Raw genomic sequence first — 25026 nt, 5'->3', positions numbered from 1 at the left:
CGACGTACATTTGGACTACAACTAGTGGTTAGTGAGTACGCAGAAATAAATTCCCAAAAAAAAAATACAAGTCAAACAAAAACTCACAAAAAAATTAAAAATTAAGCGTATTTTGCGAACATTGCGCTTTTCTATCGCCTATTTCCGCCAATAGATGAGCGTAAATCCAACACAATTAGTTGCTTTGCCGGCAGCAACAATTATGCATACACACATACATACAAATGCACACACGAATCGCAGCCAAGAAAATTTGCTTGCTTTCGAACACTAAAAGCGATCGGTATAATCTGTAACCCGCGAGCCAAATGCCTTAACGATCGATTTAAGTTGCGTTGATCGGTCTGTGGGTCGGTGGGCCAGCAGCATAGCAGCATGCATGTGCCTGCAGCTGTAATTTGCCCAATTTTCGCACTAATTTTACTACTATTCTGGGGATTTCGTTTACTTTACATATAATTGCGCATGTATGCGTCTATATTTGTGTGGTCCTCTTCTGTCCACTCGTGCCTATTCAGCCTGCCCACTCTCTGCTTACTTGGCCGATCTGCCACTTAATTTGCTTATTAGTTTGTCCTAGTAGCACCGATTTTCAAAACATCTACACAACATATTTACACACGTCTACTTGTTTATATTAATAATAAATTTTGATCTTCAAAACTTTGGCCAAATGTTCATTTCAATTTGTCTGAAATTAACCAGACCCAATGCGTGGCTGTGTTGCTTGGTACACTATGACTACTTAGTTGCCAAAGTGCGTCCGGTAAAAAATTGAATTCGTAAATTGTTGCTCAAACATTTTCATCTGGTGAATATGTGAGGGAGTGGGTTTTTCGGCACTTAAATTTGGTTTATTTTCATGGTACATGGAGGGGTACATTTTCTTGGTGGCACAGAAATCGCAATCGAGTGACTAATCAGTGTTACCCAGGTGGTGAAAGGTAATCAATGAAATTTTAATGAAAAATTAATTATTTTATTTCTTTATGTTTCGCTTATATTATTTGGTTTATTTTGTTATTATTATTATTATTATTTTTTGTTGTCGAAAAATTAAACTTTTTGGGTTTTCTGAGGCTTAAGATTTTATGTGTTAAGGTACTTGACCACCTTGGAAAGCTAAAAAGTACAACATATTCAATAATTTTTTTTTCATGTTCTGTATAATATATTAAAATAAATTTTTTTTTAAATTTTTATTTAGAGCTTATATAATACAAAAAAAAAATTGATTTATTAAAATTTCTTTTTTTAACATATATCCAGGAGGCGCCAAAGTCGAGGCCTGAAAAAAATCATGTCTTGCGGCGGACAGTTAATCTTAGAAATGGTAATTCTAAAACAAAAGAGAGAAACAAAATTTTCAAAAGGAAGGTTCCTTGCGTGAGAATTTACCACAAACTGACAAAAAAAAAAATAATAAAAAAATGGCGGATGTTTGAAAAAAAGTTAAGAAAACACCCCTGTTTTTCACAATGTTATGCTTAAAAAGCAATACTTTATTAACTTTTTTTTTGCAAAATGTGGTAAATTGGCATACAAAACATCTTAACAAATAAAACAAGACCAAAATCATTAAAATCGGCTAAGCAGTTTCGGAGATAAAGTGTCCGCCATTCGAAAAAAAGTAATTTCTGGAAAAACGCGTTTAAAGTTAAAACTTGCTATTTTCTTTCAGCTGAGTCAGCAAGTAATGAGTGCAGGATGCGCCTGCACATTTTCACTGATTTCACTTTGTTAGAATTCGAATTTAAAAAAACAGTTTCAGGTGATGATTTTTAAAAGTATAAGGATTGAAAAAATGTAAAAAATGTAAAAAAAAAAAATTTAATTTTTTGAAACTTATAAGGTGGTCAAGTACCTTAAGCGGCCTGTTGCGGCGGATAGCGTGTTATAGTGCACAAGTTGACGCAATAGTTATTGCAATAAACTCCAGAGAACTCAATCACTATTTAACGATCTAATAAAGTAAATCTGTAGAGTGTTTGACTCAACGACGAATAAGGTGAGGACGCTAGATTGGGCGGCCAGCTGAGAAAACAGCCCGCATGACTCTAACCACTTATTTACATGCTTAGCTAAACCTACATACTTATCTTACAATTCTCAGCCTTTGATTCCATCCTGCCGAGACTATTTGTTTTCTTGGTCTACCTTTACATGAAATTAACGACATCGACTGACGTCTCTAAGCAGGGATCTGACATTCTAAGCAAGGATCTGTAGGCACATATAAAATCGTCAACGAAATGTCTCAGTCATCGCGTAAAGAGATCGCCAACATTTCCTAGCCACTTTTAAAGGCGGAAAGTCTGATCATATCGCAACTGGATCACTAGAGTAACTTAAAACAGTCAATACTGAGTTATACGCAACGATTTGTTCGCCAGAAGTTTTCGAAGAATTAAGGAAAACCCACCGCCGATGACGAATCATCATCACATTGAGAGCTTTCACGTATCGGCTCACACAAAAAGTTTTCAAAAGATCGAATTAATTGGTCATCCGCTTTGCCGCCCCGACTTGGCTCATAATGATTTATTTTTCTCTCCGAACAAAAAAAATAATATTCGAGAGCAACATTTTTTAACGCCTCCAGAAGCTTTGAACAACTCGTTTGAAGGCATCCACTTCTGAGTGGTAAAAGTGCTGTAAAAATTTGTTCAAGCGAGTGCAGACGTGTTTGAAAGTGTTTTGTTAGTTTGAAAACAAAAAAACATTTTCATGATTATTTTTGCTGTGTTTGCATTACTGGGAGCATAATATAAAGGGTGCCCTCGTATGGAACAAGTGAAAAAAAACTGTAAAAAATCTACTTTGTTACATGAAAATTGTCTGTCCAGGAAAACTCTGAAATTCTAGTTAAAAAAGTTAAAACAATTCAAGTTTTTTTGTCATATTTTCTTATTCTACGAGATATCTCTTTGCTGTAAAACAAAATGATTATACTAACACTTTAATTTTAGGTTATTCTCAAATTCTCCAACTGTGGGACGATTGGAAAATGTTGTTATTTCGCTCTGCGGCGATGCAAATTGGCTAATTTGAATATATTTATCGTTTTTGTTTTTTTTTGTTTGAACTCATATGAACACTTCTCCCGTAAAAGACAATTATCGAGTAAAGAACCAATAAAACAAATTTAAGAATATTATAACTAATAAATGAAATTGAAATTTGCAAAAAAGTCAAGCCAAGAAGCACCGAGAGATTTGGTAATTCCCAAAACACTCATATTTTTCAGCCCATTGTATTTAAAGCTCTGGTAAGTAAAAGGGTAGGTAGTCAAGGAGGATATGAGAGAAGTAACAGATAGAAAGAGATATGATATAATAGAGACAGAGGTAGCTAAATTTTTGAGAATTTTCTGGATTCTTTGGCAAATATCAAAATATCCTCAAGTTTGAGAGAACGAATATTACATATCGAAACGCAAAATTCTTTGTCTTGCTCTTGCAAATTTGGGACACTCACAGAGAAAATGCTCAGTGCTATCCGCCTCGTCTAAGCAAAACAGGCAAATCGGGTCCTCAATTATTCCAATGGTGGTCATATGCTGACCACATGGATTGTGTGCTGTAATAATACCAACCATCAACCGAACGTCTTTTCTGCCAAGTGTTAGAAGGAAGTTCGATAGTTTTCTGTTCCCTTAGATAACTTAACCCCCCCGTAACTCTAGATAATCTAAATAGACTTTTATTGCAATGAAAGCATTTGAACTTCTTAAATAGTAGTTTTTCGAAACAGGCGATTTCATTGGCACACCTTGTACGAGTATACATCAATTGTGTGCACACAGCTAAAGAAACGAATAAAAAAAAACAGCTGTTTGACAATTTTCTGAATAAACACCAACCAAAGGCAATATGATATGTCGGACGTGAGTGTTGTATTTTTAGGTTGAAAAGCAAAATACATAAAGTGAAATATTGTATAAGCGGGAATTTCTGCACTAAAATGCATAGACATACAAACAAATATACTTATACAAATGTTTGTTTGGCTACAGTCTGTTGCACAATAGATCAGTGCTGCAAGCTGCTCATAATCCATCGCCCCATACGACTAACTGGTGTCAGCTTGCAGTTGTATGATAATGCAGATGATTATTAACGACTTCAAAACCCTTTCCAGAATACAATAAAATGCATTTACACAAATTCGAAACTTTTTAAAGCATTGTAAGTATTTACTATTCTTATTACCGCCCAATGTTGGTTCAAAGAGAATGCATATGGGTATGGGTAGTTACATACTTACATAAGCATATATATGTATATGTAGGTAAAATTTCCCTTAAAATTAGAAAATACGAAGTAGAATTACACGAGTTTGTTGTAAAAGTCAACATGAAATGAAATTTTATTGTATTATATAATGAAATGTAATGAAAGTGTAAGCTCGACGAAAGGAAAAACGATTTTTTTTAGTTTGTTTATTTGTTGGCAGAGGTATTACATTAATTTATGATATTTGTGCTAATTGAAACGCCACACACAGTGACAAAACTAAAATAAACTGAAGAATTATCGAAAATGTAGAAATTGAAGACTTTGCAAATAGCCAACTCGCTTGGCAGCGCAAATTGCTTAGATAAATAGGATGGCGCCTAATTAAGTAGATATATGTATAGACATATGCCCATACATACATATGTATGTATTTGTATAGGAGCATAAAAAGTGAAACTATCCAAATTTATGGTTAATGAAATATCATGAAAAGTGACAAAACACACACACGCGCACACCCTCCTTTTGACCCACGATAAGGGGCCGCGCTAGCCGCCAGCCACCTCATCTACTGCGGTGAAATGTCTACTTGAAATTGAGCGCAGAGCAACAGATATGTATAGAAATATGAAAGCCGCAATTTTTGTTAAAAATGTTGTTGTACACTGGGTGCATTTCCTTTAACTCACAACTCAGCAATGAGCAACGGAATAAGAAATTATTTCGCTGAATAGTAGAACTCATTCGCTCATTTGCTGCAAGTGCCATAATCCAAAAAAAAAAGATTAATATTTATTTTAGAGGTTGTAATGATTCCGAGATTTTCGGGATCCTTTTTTGTAGTCCCGAAATCCCCGAGATTGTCCCGAAATTAAAATATTTTTGATTTTTTTGAAATATTATTGTTAAAAAGTGTAGCTCATATGTACCCAGCCTATTACACAACGTGGCGCAAAATTAATCACTCCATCGAAAGACTTACAATTTTTGCAAATGGCTTTGTAAGTCAATCTTGCATCGTAAGACACTTGCTAACTAGACAGCTACAGTATAAAAACAGACTAGGAATGGAGCGCGTAAAAGTCAAAATAAAGATTTCCATCATTTAAAATTATTATTAGAATTTTTTTTAATTAGATAATAATATAGTCAAAAACCAAATTGGATGATTAATTTATAGCAGTATTTTAAACCAAGTTATTATAAGAAAGAAATATAGTGTTTAGCAATTCATGTATGTACACATGTATGTATACTAGGGCAGGTCAATTTTTTTCACTTCGGTTTTAGCTTATTTGGATTCTAGCTAATACACTTATACTAAGAAAACAAGTCGAAAGAAGCGGCCGGCGTAGCCGGATGGGTTGGTACGTGAATACCATTCGGAATTCGGAGAGAACGTAGGTTCGAATCTCGGTGAAAGGCCAAAATGAAGGAAAAGTATTTTTGTGATAGCGGTCGCCCCTCGGCAGACAATAGCAAACCTCCGAGTGTATTTCTGCCATGACAAAGGTCCTCATAAAAAATATGTGCCGTTCAGAGTCGGCTTAAAACTATAGTTTTTTATCTCTTTTTAACGTTTTTTATATGCAAATCAAATTAAAGCTTCAAAAACAAAAAAAAAAGAGATATTCTTTAACATATTGGCATTTGCATGTACTTCAAATTTTCTATTAATTATCAATAAAAATATTATTTTTTTAAGTAATTTTTTTCTTTTTCACTTCAATATTTCATGTTCCTTTTTTCTTCGTTAAAAGTAGGTAAGTGCAAAGCGGAATGAATATCTTATTTAAGAATAAGTTTTGTCTGGTTGATTTCAGTTGATTACAAGAGGCTGTACATTCCACGACTCAAATTAAAGGATCTATGTTTGAGCAGCTGTAGCGCCGCCATTTTTTTATTTGAAAAAAATTTTGTATATTCACTTAAGCATGAATATTAATATGTAATTTATTTTAAGATAACAAATACTCTCAGTTTTTTGCAAAAGATTATTGGAAAACTCGTTGACTGGAAGAGCTGCCCCGCTTAAAGTGTAAAAATTTTTGATTAAAGTAAAAAAAAACATAAAGCTGTGAGCGAGTTATCTTTCGAGCGTCACCTTCAACACTTGCTGGTTGGATTGTTGATAGAAATTGAAATGATTTCTGCAGGTAATAAGCTGCCGCCAGCTTTAGAAAAAAATATCAATTTCCTTAATCAAAACTACTGGCATATCATACGACTTTCTATTAAATTAAGTTCGCGAATTATCCTAACTAATTATGCTAACTGCTGAGCCGTCATTTTTGTTAAAATAAAAAGGTATTGCTAACGCTTAAAATTCAACCTATGTTGCAAATAAAGCGAGACTTTCATGATACATATTTCATTAATTGCATCTGATGTCAAAAAATATACTCAACTATTCCCGGTATTTTCCCGGAGAATCCAAAAAAGGATTGAATCGCGGTGTCCCAGGTGTACCAAAAACTCTTTTCTTATGCTGTTTAAAAAATAGCCATATCAATTAACAGTATTTTATTAGATGAAAATATATCAACTTTTACTTAGGAAGGCATAGTAAGTTGAAGATAGAAAAACAATTTTTTTCTTGTAGAGAAATTTTGTCTCTAGAGAGTGATGCATCCTAATGTATACTTGTATATGTGTGTAAAATCAATTTCTACGCAAGAAGTATATTTTTACTTTTAACAAAGCATTTTTTTTGTCTTATTTACTGAAATACCAAACTTTTAAAGATTTTCATACAAAAAGTTGTTTCATTGGCATTTGCGAAGTGCCCGACGCCAATCAGGTATGCCCAGCGATAGGTAAGATTGACTCACCGCTGCTGGGCAATGAATTCGAGCGCTCGCGTCACTCTAATCTTGCGTAAAGATTTTTTCCACTTTTTATATCGTTTTAATAGAAGTATATTTGAAATAGATGCTCTGCCACTGTGGCATATCTACAAATACGAAAATCTATTTGCGGTTGGCCTTTCTAATGCTGACCGATAGAGCATCGAACGATCGCGTCTGGGTGATTCTTTGCGATCAAGTGATTTATTTACGCTATTTGCTTGATATTTCCCTTCAATTCGGCTTCTGCGTGTCAATTTGTGCAAATCGGAATTTTTTTGTCGTCAGCGGAAATTGATGCTAGTTTGGCTGCCGGCAGAAATCAGCTTATTTGAATGATTTAATTCCTGTACCGAAAAAACTTCGGCTAATTAAAGGTGCAGGAATAGAAGTATAGGTATTTTTCTATGTAGAGTAGAATGGGGTAAGATAGGTATGGGGGCACAATAGGTAGGTGGGGTTTTCGTCGCACTGTTTTTGCAGAGGTCACTCGTCTTATGTGAATTGAATACGTGGTGGGGAACAACGTTCGCGACTGTCATTTCGGCCGTCACCATTGATTAGTTATCCTAGTTCTGGCGTCGTTTAGTTTTTTGTGAGCTTTTCTCCGACAAAGCATTTTTTTATTCTACGGAGCAGTGCATTTAATGTATGTAAATATTTGTCAGGTGAGTTTTATTTTACGTAGAAAATAATGCTGAACACGAATAATGTGTTAGTTTTTTGATATTATTGTTTTAAAAAAAAATATCGACACTAACATAAAACATGTGCTTGGGGGCACTATAGGTCAGGCGTCTGGGGGCATTATAGGTCACTACTTTTAATTGAATAAAATAAATTTTAAATGTTTTTGCAGCAAAATGGTGCGTAATTATGTGCGAAAAACGCCGAAACGAAGTGAAGAGGACGTAAAAAATGCAATCGCGGAAGTCCGAGATGGCGCTAGTGTTCGATCAGCCTCTAAACAATTTAAAATTCCGTTCGAAACATTACGTGCTCGCGTGATGAATTAAAGAAAAATTCCTAACTTTTATAACATGTGCAGTGTTCATACTCGATATATAAAAGTTAAAACGTTACTTTCCAAGCCATGTACATTGTTATTTTCCCCTCACATATAGTGACCTATCGTGCCCCCCGATCTTAAAAATATCGAAAAAAAGTACCTTTGTCTTATTGAATGCAGCTTCCAAAATATTTAGCCAAACATAGGTCAGTATAACCAAAATGTTAGCAGATAAATAACCTTTCAAAATCTTGCTTATTTTTCAAAATCAATGCAAAAACACCGTAGCAAGAGCTCTCCAAAAAAAAAAGACCTATCTTACCCCATTCTACTCTACACATATTTGGTTCTGAGATATATGTATGTATTTACATACATATATGCACATATGTATGTATAATATATTTCCGTTCCAATCGGACTCAATGAAGAGTTTGAGAAAATACAAATCAAAGAAAAAATAAATAAATAAAATAAATTAGTAAATAAAAATAAAGGCTTACTACGTAAACGATGAATTGTGGTATAGGTAGGGTTTACTTTTACTTTGAATACTTTTAAAAGATGCTTTATATGGCTCGACTATATACAAGGTGGTCACTATCGGAAGATTTATAATTTTTTCAAATGGCGTCGTACGCTGCAATCACTTGACACTAGATAGCTGCAGTATGCATGGAAACAGACAAGCGATAGAGCGCGTAAAGGTCAAAATGAAGATTTCCATCACTCAAAATCATTTTTAATTTATTCAGTAAGCAGTTATTCAAAAACAAAATTTTGCGCCGCCTTTTATATATGTAAGATTTGTTCTCTTTTAATTTACAATAAGAGACCTACGTAGCCAAATCGATATGTTTAAAATGGATTAAACTATAAATTTAATATATATTTCTCGCAAGAATGTGAGAAGAAGCTTAATTTTGTTACAAGACAAATAAGCTTGTATTTACAAGAAGAAATAACCTTGTATTTATAAAGAGGGGTTCAAGACACTGTTGAAGGAAATGTTATTACCGATGAATTGGCCAACTGTGAACTGTGGAGCAGCGGTTACCCCATAGGGAACAGCGCCAATAATCGGAATCAGTTCCACAGGAATCATGAATAGGATCAGCGATTATGTATGCAATTTACAATACATAAAGAGCGACGGTCCGATATAGAACGCTGCAGAACTGTACAGTGTTTTGTGATAATCCCGAACCGAAAACTGTCGAACTTTCTTCTCAAACTTGGAAGAAAAGATGTTTGGTATTATTACATGCCACAATCAATCGATTTGACTGCCTTGCTTAGAGGAGGCGGATAGCACTGAGCATTTTCTCTGCGAGTGTCCCACATTTGCTTGAGCAAGACTGCGAATTTTGGGTTCCGATGCCTTGAGAATGTGTAATATTCGTTCTACTGAAGGATATTTCCAAATTTGCCAAAGAATCTGGAAAATTCTCATAGGACTAGCTATCTCTGTTTCTATTCTATCCCATCTCTTTCTTTTTGTCTTTTCTCTCCTTTCCTCCTTGACTATATACCCTTTTACTTTCCAGTGCTTTAAATACAGCGCTTTTAGCCTGAGTGCTTTAGGAATTACCAAATCTCTCGGTGCTTCTTGACTTGACTTTTTCAAATTTCAATTTCAAACTCGCTAGATAGCATTGACATCGCGCCAATGCCAAAAAATTGCCGAACAGCCCATATTCGAATTATAAATTGCTAAAAAAAGTTGCGGTTTTTCCACCGGAATTATGGAATTCATTATATTTTAGAACTTCCGCCAAAATAATTCGGAAAAATATTAAGATTTACGTAAGCTGGACCATGTGCTTCCAAAATACCTACAAAAATGTATTTTTTTATAAGTGAATATTTTTTCAAAAATGGGTTGATTTTATTGCAAATGAACAGCGATTCGCGGGGAGAAATTCAATCCAAGAGTTTTTTTTGCTTTAACTCGTTGGGTATCCATTCAACGAGCTTTTTGTTTTTGTAACCAGCCTTATTCAAGTGGTTCAAAACGGTAAATATTTCGCTTAGCTCCTGGACATCGCCGAATTATATACAAGGAAATGTAAGCAACTGTCTACGGGCACCGCGCCATGGGTGAAAATTTTTTAAAACGTTTAAAAGATTAATTCGACGACGTTTATTCTCAGTGACAACATATTTCGATTTTAACGTCTATTAATTAGAGACCGGAGACAAAAGAAAGCTCCATTTTTGCCTTAAAAAATTTTATATTATAATTGTGTACAGTGATCCAAATATATTGGACATTGTCGTCTATTTTTCTTAAAATTTAGTTATTGGTAGGCTTTAAAAAAATTTTTGGGGAAAATTTATTTCATGGAAAAAAAAACAAATGTGTTTTTAATTTTTGAATAACATTCGAATGCGTACAGCAAATCAGTGCGAAATACTGCTTTGCGTCAAGACAATTCTGTGTATAAAATAATGGAGATATTGAGCCATATAACAGGTGGCGCTAAAGTAATCCTCCTATCAGAAAATGCTATAAATTTTGCGATTGGCCCCTAATGTCAGTTCTGTTTTGACATTTGTGTAGTAAACACATGCGAAATACACGTTAATAAACAATGTTACGCTACACTGCTCCAGAACGCGGAATATTGCTGACTATTTATTTGACCAATAATCGATCGGTGACTTTGGCACAACGTGAATTTCGTCGCAGATTTCCTCGCCGTCCTACGCCTACTGCTGAAACACTGCAACGTTTAGCCGCTCGCCTCGAAGAGACTGGCCCAACACGAGATGCTGCCAGGCGTGGCAGACCCCGGAGTAGCCGTTCTGCAGAGAATATTGCTGCTGTAGCCGAGGATGTCATGGAGGATGTCAAATGGGTATCAGTCGACGGTCTTTACAGCGAATTTTGGTACAAGATTTGAAGATGTTTCCGTACAAAGTCTAGACGGTGCATCAGCTGTTAACTGCTGACCGCCAATCGCGTCTAACATACGCTCAAGCCATCCTTAATCACCACCAAGTGGAAGATGATTTTTCATCATAAATAATCATGAGTGATGAGGCCCATTTTCATCTTAGCGGGTACGTAAATAAGCAAAATTTACGCTTCTGGGGCATTGAAAATCCGTGTGTAACCCACGAAGAGCCATTACACCCGCTCAAAGTCATTGTATGGTGTGCTGTTTTCGCTGGAGGAGTCATCGGACCTTTTTTCTTCGAAGACGTCGTGGGCCAAACGGTTACTGTGAATGGTGAGCGCTACAGAGCAATGATCAACGAGTTCTTTTTGCCGCAACTTGATGAATTAGGATTGGAAAACATGTGGTTTCAACAGAACGGTGCAACGGCACACACTGCACGTGCCACAACCGATATGCTGAAGGATGCATTTCCCGGGCGCCTAATCTCCCGTTTGGCGATTTGCACTGGCCAGCAAGATTGCCTGATTTGACCGCTCCAGACTTCTTTTTGTGGGGCTTTTTGAAGTCGCGGGTTTATGTCAACAAGCCTCAGGCCCTTACAGCTCTTAAAGACAATATCCGTCAAGAATGTGAGGACCTATCGCCGGAAGTTTTGGCCAAAGAGATGGAAAACGCCATAAAAAGGGCTCAAACGGCAATCAACTGTGGCGGCGTCCATTTACATGACATCATATTCTCGACTTGATGTAAAAAGAATTAAAAGACCAAATAAAAATAATCCACAAGAAGAATCAAAGTTTTTCAATTTTTTTTTAATTACAGCCAAAAAACATCACAAGGTTACTTTTGCGCCACCTGTTATATGGAAAAAGAATCGAGCTTAATTTCTAATATATACTCGTATATAGTACGATTTTTTTTCAACTACAATTTCAGTACACATCGTCGCACTACTTTATATTTTGTTAAGGGGACAGACACCTGTAAACAGCCATATTTTCCCTGATTTTCATTAAAATTATTTCAAATGAAGAAGTCAATATATTTTTTTCAAAATTGGCATACAGTTTTTTTGTACATTAAAATAATGTAAATTTTTTGTTTATGTTAATCATTTAAAATGCCAGATGTACACTCAATTCTTTCTGGAAGTTCGCAGCGGGGCTTCTCAATCGGCGGGCATTGTAGCATCGGCGTCAATGACCTCAATACAAAAAACCAAAAATTTTTTTGTTTATTAATGTCATAATTTCTATATTAATTAACAATAAATGAAAAAAAATTGCGGAATAAAATGCTTCACAAAATAAAAATGAATTTTAGGGCGAATTTTCCTACTATTTTTGCTTCGAGAAAATTATTTTTTTGAAAAATTTTCGAAAACTTGAAACACATAGAAAGTAATATCATAAAAAGGATGTGTGGAAAATTTCAGGGAGATCGGTCAATAACTTTTCGAGTTATCGTGTCGCCAATTCGAAAATAGGGTTTTGAGAAAAACGCGTATAAAGTCGGCAACGTAACTATACCTCTTCCAGCGCTCGAACGCAAAGAATAGAGTCGTCACGGTTGGCGATCTATAATATTATATAAGAAATGCTTAAATTTACGTTCTAAAAATTGTTTGACATATTCTTAAAGGATTAAAAATTTTTTCGAAATTTTACAGGTATCTGTCCCCTTAATGCCACGTTGAAAACAAAAACAAAAGCGAAAAATGGTTCTCAGCCGATCATCTATCTTAATTAAGCTTTTGTTGTTTAAAACTTTTTCACACATTTATTTATTAAGTAGCAAATATTCAAGTTTAAAATGCAAAAAAAAAAAAATTCTAATACTTCTTTAACTTTGGACATAATTGGTTCATGGCCGCTCGCACATATTTTTCAAAATGCCTCAAAAATGTATGCCACCATTGTATTGCACAATTTCAAATACATTAGCCGCGTAATAATATTTATTTGATTTATGGCAGTGTGCTGCGAAAATAAAGGCAGGCAATAAAATAAAATCAAATAAAATACGGGCTGCAAAAAGACACACTACAATTGAGTTCGAATTATTCCAGCTGTGGCTGTGGTCAGCTGATGACTTTCGAATTACTCGAGTGTAATATGGATGCGGCGTATGATGCACATATAAAAACCAGCTGCATTAAATTGCAAATTGCAAAATTCAATCTATTATTTCCTTAAATTCACAGATGCAGTGCTGCATGAAATTTTGATGAAATTCTAATTGTTTTTGAAGGCGAAATGTTGCGCGAGCGTAAAATGTGTCAAACACATAAAGTGAAACGGAAGGCGTAAAATCAAAAAGCAAAAGTAATCGAATGGAAATAAGAAATTAAATAAAATTAAAAAGAGGGGTAAAATTTATATTTATTTCATATTTAAATATTTTGTGATTGCTAAGAAAAATCGCACACTCTGGAATTTCATACAAATCGCGCACATTCATTGTAAAATAAAATAAGAAAGTAAAAATTATAATTGCGTGTAACTGTAAGTGGCGCGTTGTTTCATTTCACACATTTTTCATAAACGAAAATTTAAGCATTTTTTGGTTTGTTTCTACTTAATTTGTATGCTCATATTTTATTCATTTTGATTAGCCGCCACAATAAAGTGTGAACAATTTGGTTTAAAGTGATGAGACCAAAACAGAATTAACAGCTCAAAAAACAATATTGTATTTTGAAAAATTGTGCATGCATGTATGTAGATGTAAATACGGTACATGTAAATAAATATCTACAGTGGCGTACACGAGAAATGCGTTAAGAAGTGAGGTTGCATTTAAAGGCCTGTACACGGGAAGTACAATCAAAGCTCGATAAAAAGTTTACAGTTTCGTGCATTAATTTATATTGAAATTTTACCAAAACAATTTTTTCAATACTCACTAACAAAATTAGCCCTTAACGGCCGATGGGTCCCGCTACAGGGATATGAAAATAACTCAGTTTTCATTTCACTTATTTATCACCGCTGTATTTTTCCTTAACACATATTTCACATTTGTTCATTCCTGTTTTGTTGATCATATAAAATTGTAAATCAAGTAAATATTTTAATTCATATCTAAATAAAATAGTTTAAATGTTTAGTTTAAGTTTTCATCCTTATAAACGTTTTACAATTTCACACCCAGCGCCAAAGGTCAAAATAAAGATTTCCATCTTTCCAAATGATTTTTTTTCTTTTTTTTTTTAGAAAAAAGTTATTCAAAAACCAAATTGGATGATTCGTTTAACGCCACCTTGTGGTAGAATTTTGTGAAAAAGATTTGTATGGTACATCTTAATCCCTCAAAAGACACAAAAAAGTTCCATCTATTGCGGAGTTAGAGGGTTAAATTGTTCCAAAAAGTTATTGTGTTGAGCGCACTATATACCTACAATGTGGAGATAACATAATTTCTTAAGCCGATTTACTATAGGAATATGCCAAATCGTGAAAACTTTGACGCGCCTAAAATATAATTCAGAATTAAAATCGTCCATACATGTAGATATTATATATTTTTTATTGAGCAGCTATCATAGCCGTCGGAACGGATCTATAAGCAATGTTCTAGCCCGCTGCAAGCTCCCTGATGGTTATTGAACAACTTTTATTGATGTTTTCACCAGTTTTCCATGTTGTACAGCCTGCCACTACGTTCGCCATCCGCGATGAATTCACGATCTCTTCTGAAGCGTTCTTGCCACTGTTTTCTTTAGAGTATCATTTCCGAAACAGTTTAAAATTTTCGCACCATTGAATTTAACGTAAAATTTAATACAAATTCGTTGTTGCAAATTCAAATCTATTTTTAAAACTGTAAAAATGCGATAATAAGTGCAGAGGTAGATTTACTCAAGACGGCGTAACTTTCACAAATGTCAAGCAATGGCGACAAAATTGTGGTGGAAATGTTAACCACAGATGTGGGAGTCTAGCATAAAAAGGAGAACTCAAATCAGTTTATTTAGAACGTCACCTGGCGGTTATTCTGGGAACTTTTCGATCAAGGTGGTATACCTAATGTGCAATAAATACTTCCCTGACAATCGCATCAAATACACAGCAAATTTGGTAGCAGACTTGGCCACAGTTTGCTCCGGTTCGTAACTTAGCAACAAATGTCAGGCTTGAAATACGAAGTAAATTTAGCATTTTTGCTTATAATAGCTGAATTTTTATAATAGAATATTGAAAATTTTTTCCCACGAAGTATGGAAGCATGAAATGTCATTTGTTTAAATATAAAGTGGCTGATATGGCGACCAAAAAATTACAACGGAATTATCTTACCCCCAGCGGGTTGGGAGGCTAGATGAGACCCACTAATAGGCTGAGCGAAACAGGTACAGACACGGTTTGGTGACGATGGAAATAATGTCGTCATTGTACTAAAATTTATTGCTGAAGTCGGGCTCAGAGAAATACTGTGAATCCATCAATCAAACTACTTAAAACCACCTCTTAATAATAATAATAATACTTTCTTTACTGTGGCATGCACAAAAGTATTAGTCACTTCCACCAATTGCTTATTATGATAGTTTAAATAAAATGATAATTTTTCTAAAAAAGCTTGCTTTTCTTTTGCCCAAGTCAGTTCCAGCAATCGAATATGCATCGAACGAATTCGCTTTTTGATCATCGAGACTCCCATTTTTTTTGAACTCCCATAACCATTTCATCATAATTGTAGGCGAGACAGTCCGGGTTGAACCTTGGCCTCCCATAACCAAATATTTAGAAGCAGCTTAAGTTGAGTCTTTGATGCGATACTCGTCTGATCTGTTTGCCGAAAAGATGCGCCAAGCGGTCGATGACATTTGCACAGTGGCGATCGGAGTAAAGATTTCAAGATATGGAGTATATTACACAAGGATCATCATAAAATATGTTGTTTGTGTGTTTGGGATCATGGGATGATGATGGGAATAATAATTGGAATCAAGCGTGTTTCAACGCAGCTTCAATATTTTTCGGTTCAGAACAACGTTAACTTCTCGTCACTTTGAATTTACTACAGTCGCAGATTATGACCTTTTCCAAATAGTTCATTCGTGCTGCTTGCTAATGGTTTCCTTCTGGAAACAATAGCATTGTATCCGGCTTTGTAAAGAATTCTCCAACAACCCAGGTGTTGAGAGAAACACCATGCTTTTTTTTTTTTTTTTTTTTTTTTTTTTTTTTTTTTTTTTTTTTTTGTGACAGCAGCAGCAAGTTTCGTTTAAGAGTATTTGGATCGTTTTGCACATTTTCAATAATTTGACATTTCTCTACGATTTTTAGCTCTTTCACATAAATAAAAACACAAAAATTTCACTAATATTTAAGTATTCCCATGTAAGTAATGTCGTGGCCTTATTCCGACTTGGAACTCTAGAAATTGATGATAATGTGAACAATGTAATGTAGCAAAAACACAGAATTTTTCGGTGTCCGAATTTTTATGTTCACAACTGTATGTTTATGTATGTATGTACATATTATGGTATTAATCTACACATTCGTAACATCGTTGTCAGTTGGGAATGTTTGAGAAATATGCAATAAACAAATTCACTTTGAGAAAATTAAATAAAAAATATGCAAAATGCAAAATATTTATAACAACTCAGGGAATTTTTGCTTTAGATTGGATGTTTGCTGTAAACAAAACGTAACATTTTGTGATGTCTTTTGTTTTTTGCGGCCTAATATAAATTTTGTTTTATTGAGTAACAATTTAAAAGATATTTTTTAATAGTAATAAACGCAACGATTGCCTTCTTCTTGTTCAATCAATACGAGGGGGCTCAGTTCGCATGACATACCGATAATTTTTGTTTTGCGCTGGGCCAAGAAAGGCAGAAGTTTGGTATGCGCCGAGATCTAGAAATGCTTGATTTGGGAAAAAATTTTAACAGTTGAATAAAATGTTAAGGGAGCTCATTTAACTATGGGGTGTTTTTATTAGGTTTTTATTATAATCTGGTGGATAATTTCATGGCTTTATTTTTGGAATATGAATATGTCCGTCGCGGCTACGAATTATATGATACATTCGAACAGTCCAATTTTTAACTACTTTTTCCAATAAATTCAAATGAGCCCAATCAGCGCAAATGCGACGCCATGGGTAGTCATTTGGCTTCAATTCTTGAAAGAGGCGTTCGAGGCAAAAGACCCTCAACAACAAAAAAAGATCAAAAATCAATGCGAATTTTGAGCCACAAAACTTCATAACCAGAATTAAAAGTTTGATATTTTGAAGAAATTTCTTTGAATTTTTTTTTAAATTTTGTAAAACGTTGGAAATTGTGAATTAAATAAAAAATAAATAAATAAATAGGCAAACCTATTATTATTGTGAATTATACTTGAAATAATTCAGTCAGTAGACATTTCTGTAAACTAGACATGCAATATTGACTTGTTCGAATTTGAACGTCTGTTTCTCTTTATTTCTTGCAACAAGGCACACTATACAACACGTAAAGGAGCATCGTTTGGAACGACTTAGTCGGTTTATTATAATTATATAATAGGACAAAGTGTGAAGATGTTATCAGAAATCAAAATTTATTTTGTCGCCTTCAAGAGATCTTCTTCGCCGCGTTTGAAGAGATCTTCTTCAGCTCCTTCAGTGAATTCTTCTTAATGGCTTCTATCGACTCAAAGCAGAGTGGCAATTTAAGTTTTGGGAAAAGTCATAGAGGGCTAAATGCGGTGAATATGGTGGTTGTTCGATGATATTTGTGGAGTGTTTACCTTGCGAGATGGTGCAAGATCAATGAGTTTTCTTTGCCCCAATTGGGCCGCTTCCTACCCACATTCTCTCTCAAACGTCGCATAACTTCCAAATAATTTTCTTTATTTACCGTAGAGCCATTTGGAACGAATTCCGAGTGCACAACGCCATAAACGAATAGCTGACTTGCACTTTTGACTCACTTTGACGTGGTTTTCTGTTTTTTGGGTTTCGGCTCATGTGGATAGCGCCATTCAGCCGCCTGTTGACTGGTTTGCATGCCAAACTCATATACCCACGTCTCATTACCTGTTATGATGCGCTGGATAAAGGTTGGGTCCGAATTCACTTGCTCAAGCATGTCCTCAGTCACCTTCTTCCGATGAATTGTTTGAAAGAAATTCAACTCTCTGGAACGAGTCGAGCAACCACGCGTCTCATGTCCAATTGATGGTGTAAAATGTTGCGAATTGATTCGTGAGACACGCTAAGGTCGCGAGCTACCTCCCTCAAACTGAAATGATGGTTTTCCAGCACCATTTTATTGACTTTGTCGACTATTTCATCCGTTGAAGACGTTGATGGGCGACCATATCGGGGAAAATCTTCCACGACTTCTTGGCCCTCTGCAAAATCCTTATACCACTCGTAGACCCGTGTTTTTCATAAAGCACACTTTGTCATAGGCTTTCTGCAACATTTTCAACGATCCGGCACACGAAATCCCGTTCAAAATACAAAATTTACGACAAAATCTTTGTTCGATATTTTTATCCATAGTGAAAATCGCAGAGCACACCTGCGGTTGACTGATATAATTAAATGCTAAAAACAAGCTAATCGACAGATTGCGCTCCTACTCTGCGACACTATAGAAGACAGCTGTACCAACATTCCAGAAAAAAAAAAAAATTTAGACTACACATATGTATATCGCGCGCTTTGTAAATGAACATTTCCCGATCTTTTTTTGACAGAAAGTATATGCGTTTTGCGCATTTCTAAATGCAAAGGGTTAACGGATAAGCATAACAAGGCCATACAGGATTCTGAGAAAAAAAAAAACGCGAAGCATATGCCATGAAGAAAGTGTTTTTGTGTGCCGACAGGGAACCTGTTAAAATGCACTTTTTCGCGTCATACATTCCCTCTATATTATATTAGATATAGTGAGTATATTTCCTTACCTAAGCTAAGTACAATAATAATTTATAGAAAGAAATAAAAATTTATGCTGCTTGAATCACTCACCTTCGCTTCCAATTTCTGATTATCAGTCTTCAATTCGTTGCGATCGTTTTCGATTTTCTCCAATTTGGTACGCAGCATTGCCAATTCTTCATTCGCCAATTTCAGTTGCTCCTCGGTGCGATGAACATTTAGAAGAGGTGTTACACGCACCAATAGGCGCCACCAGGGCCAATCGCGGACAGCCAGGAATGCTTTAACATTACGTTGAATGCAACGAACGGCCAATTCCTATGGATAAGGAACGAAGAAACGATCAAAAATTATTATGTCTAATATTGAAAACTCAAGCATTACAATAACAATGGAGAGTTATATTTCCCAATGATGAAGATAGGTATTAACAATGAGTAAAAAAAATATTAAAAAGTGATAATCGCACTAAAAATTTCATAAAACAGGAAATGCGAATATTTATGTATATAAGTAGTAAAGGCATACAAATAAATGCATATAAGCGTAGATACTTATGTATATTTATGACTTGTGTCAGCAACATATTCATTACAGCTGCCAGCTAACGAAGTATTGTTGTTGTTTTTGACAGTGTTCCATGTGTTACATGCGTCAATATGGTTGCTGTTGTTGCATTTGCACAAATGTCGTGTCTTTACTGACAACAGATACACAAGTCGCATACAGGCATGCCTATCGCCAACAAATCAATTGCAGCAACTCACAACATGCAATGCATTTTAAATAATACAACAACTTACCAACCAACAACAATAACCGAGGGAAAAGGTAAAAGACAAATAGGGCGCATAAGTGCTTTAGTTAATAAAAAGAAGCAACAACAACGGGGAGTTATATTAATAAAAAAAATAAAACAATAAGCTTGAAATAGTTACAGTATTTCGCGGATATAAAAAACTCAATTAACTTTGGAAATTGGCGTCACTGTTGACAGATATAATTTCGAGGTTGTAAGCGACTTCGTTCATCTAGGAACCCGCATTAACATCGATAACAATGCCAACCTTAAAATCCAAAGTAGAATCAAGTGATTAAGATTTTATTTCTTGTTATGGCGATCGCGTCATATTTTTATTCACATTTCATAATTTAAAAGGTTCCTTAAGGTAAGTTGAGTAGTTTCCATTAGCAAATAAGTAGTTTTCATGTGGGGTAAATAATTCGGTCGCTGTAGCCGAATGGGTTTGTGCGTGAATACCATTCGGAATTCACAGAGAGAACGTAGGTTCGAAACTCGGGAAAACACCAAAATTAAGAAAAACATTTTTCTAATACTCGTAGCGGTCGCCCCTCGGCAGGCAATGACAAACCTCCGAGTGTATTTCCGATATGATAAAGCTCCTCATAAAAAATATCTGCCGTTCGAAGTTGGCTTGAAACTGTAGGCCTCTCCATTTGTGGAACAACATCAAGACACACGCCACGGACAGGAGGAGGAGCTCGTCTAAACACCCAAAAAGGGTGTATACGCCAAATAACTTTTTACGACACTACACAGTGGGCCAGGAGACCCTTATAAGTGGCCAAAATTCATAATTCCCAAAACACCAACAGTTTATAACTTTTAATACCGCTATGTACAGGTTTTGGGGTCTCTGATTACGAATATGAAGTCAGATTTCAACAATTCAAAATGGCGGATCCAATATGGCGGACATGAAATTTAAAAAATTGGATTTTTTTCACCAAATTTGGTATTTAGGGGTTTTGATGGTCTCTGATTACGAATATGAAGTCAGATTTCAACAATTCAAAATGGCGGATCCAATATGGCGGACATAAATTTTTTAGAAATTAAAAATGTCGAATCCCTTATGCGGACCTTTTTTTTAAATTTTATCTGATTAATTTGAAACTTGTTACTCGGGCTTTTTTGTATCGCTGTTGACAAATCTGCAATTAGATTTAAACAATTGAAAATGGTGGATCCAATATGTCAGATAAAGAGACACGCCTGCAGTTAGCCTACATAATAAGTTGTAGTTTCCGGAATCTACCACGAGGAGGTTACTATGCCAAGCCGAACGCAACTATGATACTTACCGAGGGTACTAGTGTTCTAGCTTATAGTGAATCTGCAGTCTCAGATCGAAAAATTGCGCTCAAAATAAATCAAAATAAAATTGCCATCCACAACTTTTTGAAAAATCCTTATGGATATGGAAAAATTAAAAAAACTGGTGCAAAGCCTAAGATTGACGACAGGTGTAAGAGCGAGATAAGACGGTTGACTGCCAATAAAAACATTCGCCTTAATCAAATTAGATGTGAGCTTTCTCTCAATGTTATGAAGAGTATAATATAGAAAATTTTTAGTGAAGATTCGTATTTAAGATATCAAAATAAACAGGCTAAACCGAAGCTTATATCACGCCAGAAAGCAGTTAGACTCGAATTTGCCAATAATCATAAGTTCTGGGATGATGAATGGCAAACCATTATTTTTATCGATGAAAAAAGAAATATTTTCGACCGACCTGATAGTTGTCAGTAGTATTAAAAAGATATTCGCGAGCCACGTCAAACGCGACACTCCCGAAACGTAAACGATGGCTCCTCCCTTATGACCTGGGCTGCTTTTAGCTATCGTGGCAAGACCACGATTTGTTTTATTTCGCATAAGATGAAAGCAGAAAATTACGTAGAGGTCTTGGATAAAGTTTTATTGAATTTCGCCGAAGAATTTCACAGTGAATTTTGGACATATCAACAGGACAATGTTTCAATCCACAGCGTTAAGTGCACAGAGGAGTTTTTCGTGTCGAAAAATATTCGTGTGCTGAAGTAGCCCCCAATTAGTCCTGGCCTAAATCCAATGAATAACCTATGTAGCATTCTTAGCAAGTAAATTTATAAAGGCTGACGCCAATTTAAAAAGGCTATTCAAGAGGAATGGGCGAAAATCGACTTTATTGTCCTTCAGTAATTCGGGAATTCATTGCCACGACGAATAGTATCAGTTGCAATAAATAACGGAGGATGAGCAAACTATAAGACATACAACATAAATACTGTTTTACATTGTTTTCTTAAGATTTAATTTAATATAAGTTTTGTCCCATATATCTATTTTCTTTTAGGAAATTTTTACAATAAAAGGCTGAAATAAATCATTTAACATGTTTTATTCTTACGTTTGTTTTCTTTCCTTTTGCCGAAAGGTAAAAAGATAAACATAATAAATTAATTGTTTATATTTAGGTTTAACACTTTTCCGTAACAGTTTGAATATTTTTTTCTTTTTTCAGCACCTACCTGAGTTGATTAGATTTGTAAAAACTGTTTATGGAGTTGCAAAAGAGGCGCTCCCAAAAAATCTTTCGAGGACTTCAAATTTTCCAAAAGACTTTTAAACCCACCGGGCATGACGCGAGAGGTGCGGAGAGTGAAGAACTTATCAAATTTTGTCGTAACTTGACACATTTTATCAATACTTTTAAAACGGCGTGGAACCTCCCGAAGCTAGGCAACAACGAACTACTTCTCGAAAATTATGCGAGGTACCTCGGAGTAATACTGGACAGCAAATTGCTGTGGAAGCACAACGTTGAGGAGAGGGTGAAAAAGGCCAGTAATGCGTTGTACGCATGTAAAAGAATGCTGGGCGTTACTTGGGATCTATCACCCTCTATGATGCATTGGTGCTACACAGCAGTAGTCAGACCGATACTGCTGTATGGAACCTTAGTATGGTGGACTGCGACAAAAACTTTGACATACTTAATGCCGCTGGAAAGGATTCAACGACTCGCTGCTCTGTGCATAACAGGAGCGATGAAGACCACTCCAACGGCGGCGCTGGAAATGATACTCAGAATGCCACCTATTGACCTCATGGCGGAAAACCTGGCAGCGAAATCCGCGAGGAGGCTAATGGCTGCAGGGGTATTCACCTGCAGAACTTTCGGTCACAGCTCAGTAGGAAAGTGGAGCTCAGGTGGCACGGACTACATGACTCCGTACTTTAATTGGGAGAGAAGGTTTCGCACTACAATTGAAGAGGAGGGATGGCACAAAGGCATGAAACCTGGCCATAGAACTTTTCACATCTATACGGACGGCTCGAAAACTCCAGACGGAGTGAGAGCGGGTATTTACTGCTCAAAACTAGGAATAAGGCAGCCTATCAAGCTGCCAGACCACCTAACCTTTAAAACGGCGTAATAGAGCAAGTACAACTAATAGCATATCTTGTGAAAACCAAAAGTGCTTTTAAGCGCAAATTATTCTTCTTAAGCAGCCGGTTTAGTGCAATTTTTGACGATGCTTATATCCCGTAAATACTGTATTTCAAAATAAATTAAAACCTTAAGCATTTTAGTACTGCAATAAAAATAGTAGCAAAACTAAAATAAAATAATGAATAAAACTGAAAAGCCACCACTTGAAAATGTTTTTGAAATTATAAAATGCAAAAATGAAATTTCATCATAACGACCACACCTACCTGTACGCGTCGGCGCGCCACCTGTTTACGTGCCAAATAGCCGCGGCAATACGCCTGCAGTTGTATGATGCGATCCGACAGCAATTCATCACGTTTCGCCTCCAATTCACTCAAAACACCAGAACGGAATAAAATCTGCAATGCAAAGAGAGAAAAACAGCGATGAAATTAGAAACACAAATGAGCAAACATAGAAAAGAATATAAAAGGTAGAAATAAATAAATAAAAGAATTTCATTTGAAATGGTTGGGTGTAGAAACTATGCGGTGATGCAATAATAATAAAGTGAAATAATAAAACATAGTTTGATATGCATTTTGTTGCGGTTCTGCAAAACGATAGAGTGAGCTGTTTTGATCCCAAATTCGCTTATGATGGAAGCATCTAGTACGAGTATTTATCGTATGTATGTATGCATAGTAGAATGCAGTAAAAACCCAAGAAGTCATTGAAACGGTTATACATTTTTCTACAATTGTTTTGGACTATCTAGAGGATTTTAAGAATTATTTTTTATTAACAGGTGGCTCAAAATTAATCATCCTATCGAAAGATTTATAATTTTTACGAATGGTATCGCGCATCAATCATATTTGACACTTGTGAACTAGACAACCGCCGTATACAAACAGATAATGGAGCTCGCGAAGGTCAAAATATAGACTTCCATCACTCAAAAAATTTTTTTTTTCATTCAGTAAAAGAAGTTATTCAAAAACAAAATTGGATGATTAATTTTGCGCAACCTTACATATAGATATCTAACCCTCCTTCCTGTTTACTGTTAAGAGGGAATCTATCACTGTGAAAATCTATTGTGCTCCCTTCATTTACTCGTTGGTGCTGAAAATCATCAAATTCTGATGAATATTACTTGCTTTTTTTCAGTAAGTTCAAGTTTTTTTGTGTTAGAAGTATAAAGGCAACTCTGAAATTCACGAGAAAATGTTTCAGGCTAATTTCGCCCCAAATTACCTTATCAGGTGTCGAAGCTCGAAGCTGCGAAAAATTATCTTTGTATAAATTTTAATATTTTTAATTTATCTCTCTCACAAGAAACAAAAAAAAACACTAACAATGGGACGGCAAAAACGTGACAAATCCCCCCAAAAAAGTATATCATCAATCCGCTTGATACTAGAAAATTCAGTTTTTAAAATACTGAACGATAAGTGGTTGTAGTCGACTAGTAATGCTCCAAAACAAAGCAGATCTATTTAACTGGAATATATTTATATTAAAGTAAGGGTGTGAGCATAGAACACTGCTTGGATTCAGTTTCAGAACTTTTTCCTTACCCGCCCAATCATTTTCAAAAAAGAAATATCCGATCTCCTATAAATTTATCGTTATTTCAATAGTTCCGAACTTTTCGTGCTGTCTAAATGACAACTTACAGCATTGCCAAAAGTAGTGAAAATTAATTCCTAATTGGGAATTTCAAGGTTAAGTGTTTAACGCATATTTTCCTTTTGCTAATTTCTTCTTTTAAATCCTTTTTAACAAATTTTACAATTTTTACATCTCATATTTCCAGTGCCTGATGAAACGAAAAAATACCAATTAAAATCAAATATGGTAATACAGTAAGTTCTGTTTTAATGCGGCTTTTTTTTATGCGGT

At 35.3% G+C, this 25026-nt stretch overlaps 2 protein-coding genes across 9 annotated transcripts in view; one reads left to right on the top strand and one right to left on the bottom strand.

The window, feature by feature from the left end:
* The window catches only part of LOC128870262 (unconventional myosin-XVIIIa), a 255787-nt gene that overhangs the window by 39540 nt on the left and 191221 nt on the right, over positions 1-25026 (bottom strand). For all 7 annotated transcript variants that reach the window (XM_054112870.1, XM_054112875.1, XM_054112865.1 and 4 more), the window contains 2 exons: positions 23403-23537; positions 18983-19210 (listed from right to left, as the gene is read on the bottom strand). In XM_054112870.1, the coding sequence (XP_053968845.1) occupies positions 18983-19210; positions 23403-23537 (363 nt within the window). The remainder of the gene's footprint in view (positions 1-18982; positions 19211-23402; positions 23538-25026) is intronic.
* On the top strand, positions 820-23785 carry LOC128870357 (uncharacterized). Of its 2 annotated transcripts, none has more exons than XM_054112981.1 (2): positions 820-944; positions 22204-23785. In XM_054112981.1, the coding sequence occupies exon 2, from the start codon at positions 22241-22243 to the stop codon at positions 23117-23119; it is 879 nt and encodes a 292-aa protein (XP_053968956.1). In that variant the 5' UTR covers positions 820-944; positions 22204-22240; the 3' UTR covers positions 23120-23785. The 2 variants fall into 2 exon arrangements, with proteins under 2 accessions (XP_053968956.1, XP_053968949.1); XM_054112974.1 differs by lacking the exon at positions 820-944 and adding an exon at positions 7684-7752.

The sequence above is a fragment of the Anastrepha ludens genome, chromosome 2 (assembly GCF_028408465.1).
Source record: "Anastrepha ludens isolate Willacy chromosome 2, idAnaLude1.1, whole genome shotgun sequence".
NCBI lineage: Eukaryota > Metazoa > Arthropoda > Insecta > Diptera > Tephritidae > Anastrepha > Anastrepha ludens.
The sequence above is the reverse complement of the archived record's forward strand: the minus strand, read 5'-3'. Positions and strand labels throughout refer to the sequence as shown.

Coding starts and splice junctions, on each gene's coding strand:
- LOC128870357 (XM_054112981.1), top strand. CDS start 22,241: ATGGAGTTGCAAAAGAGGCGCTCCCAAAAAATCTTTCGAGGACTTCAA.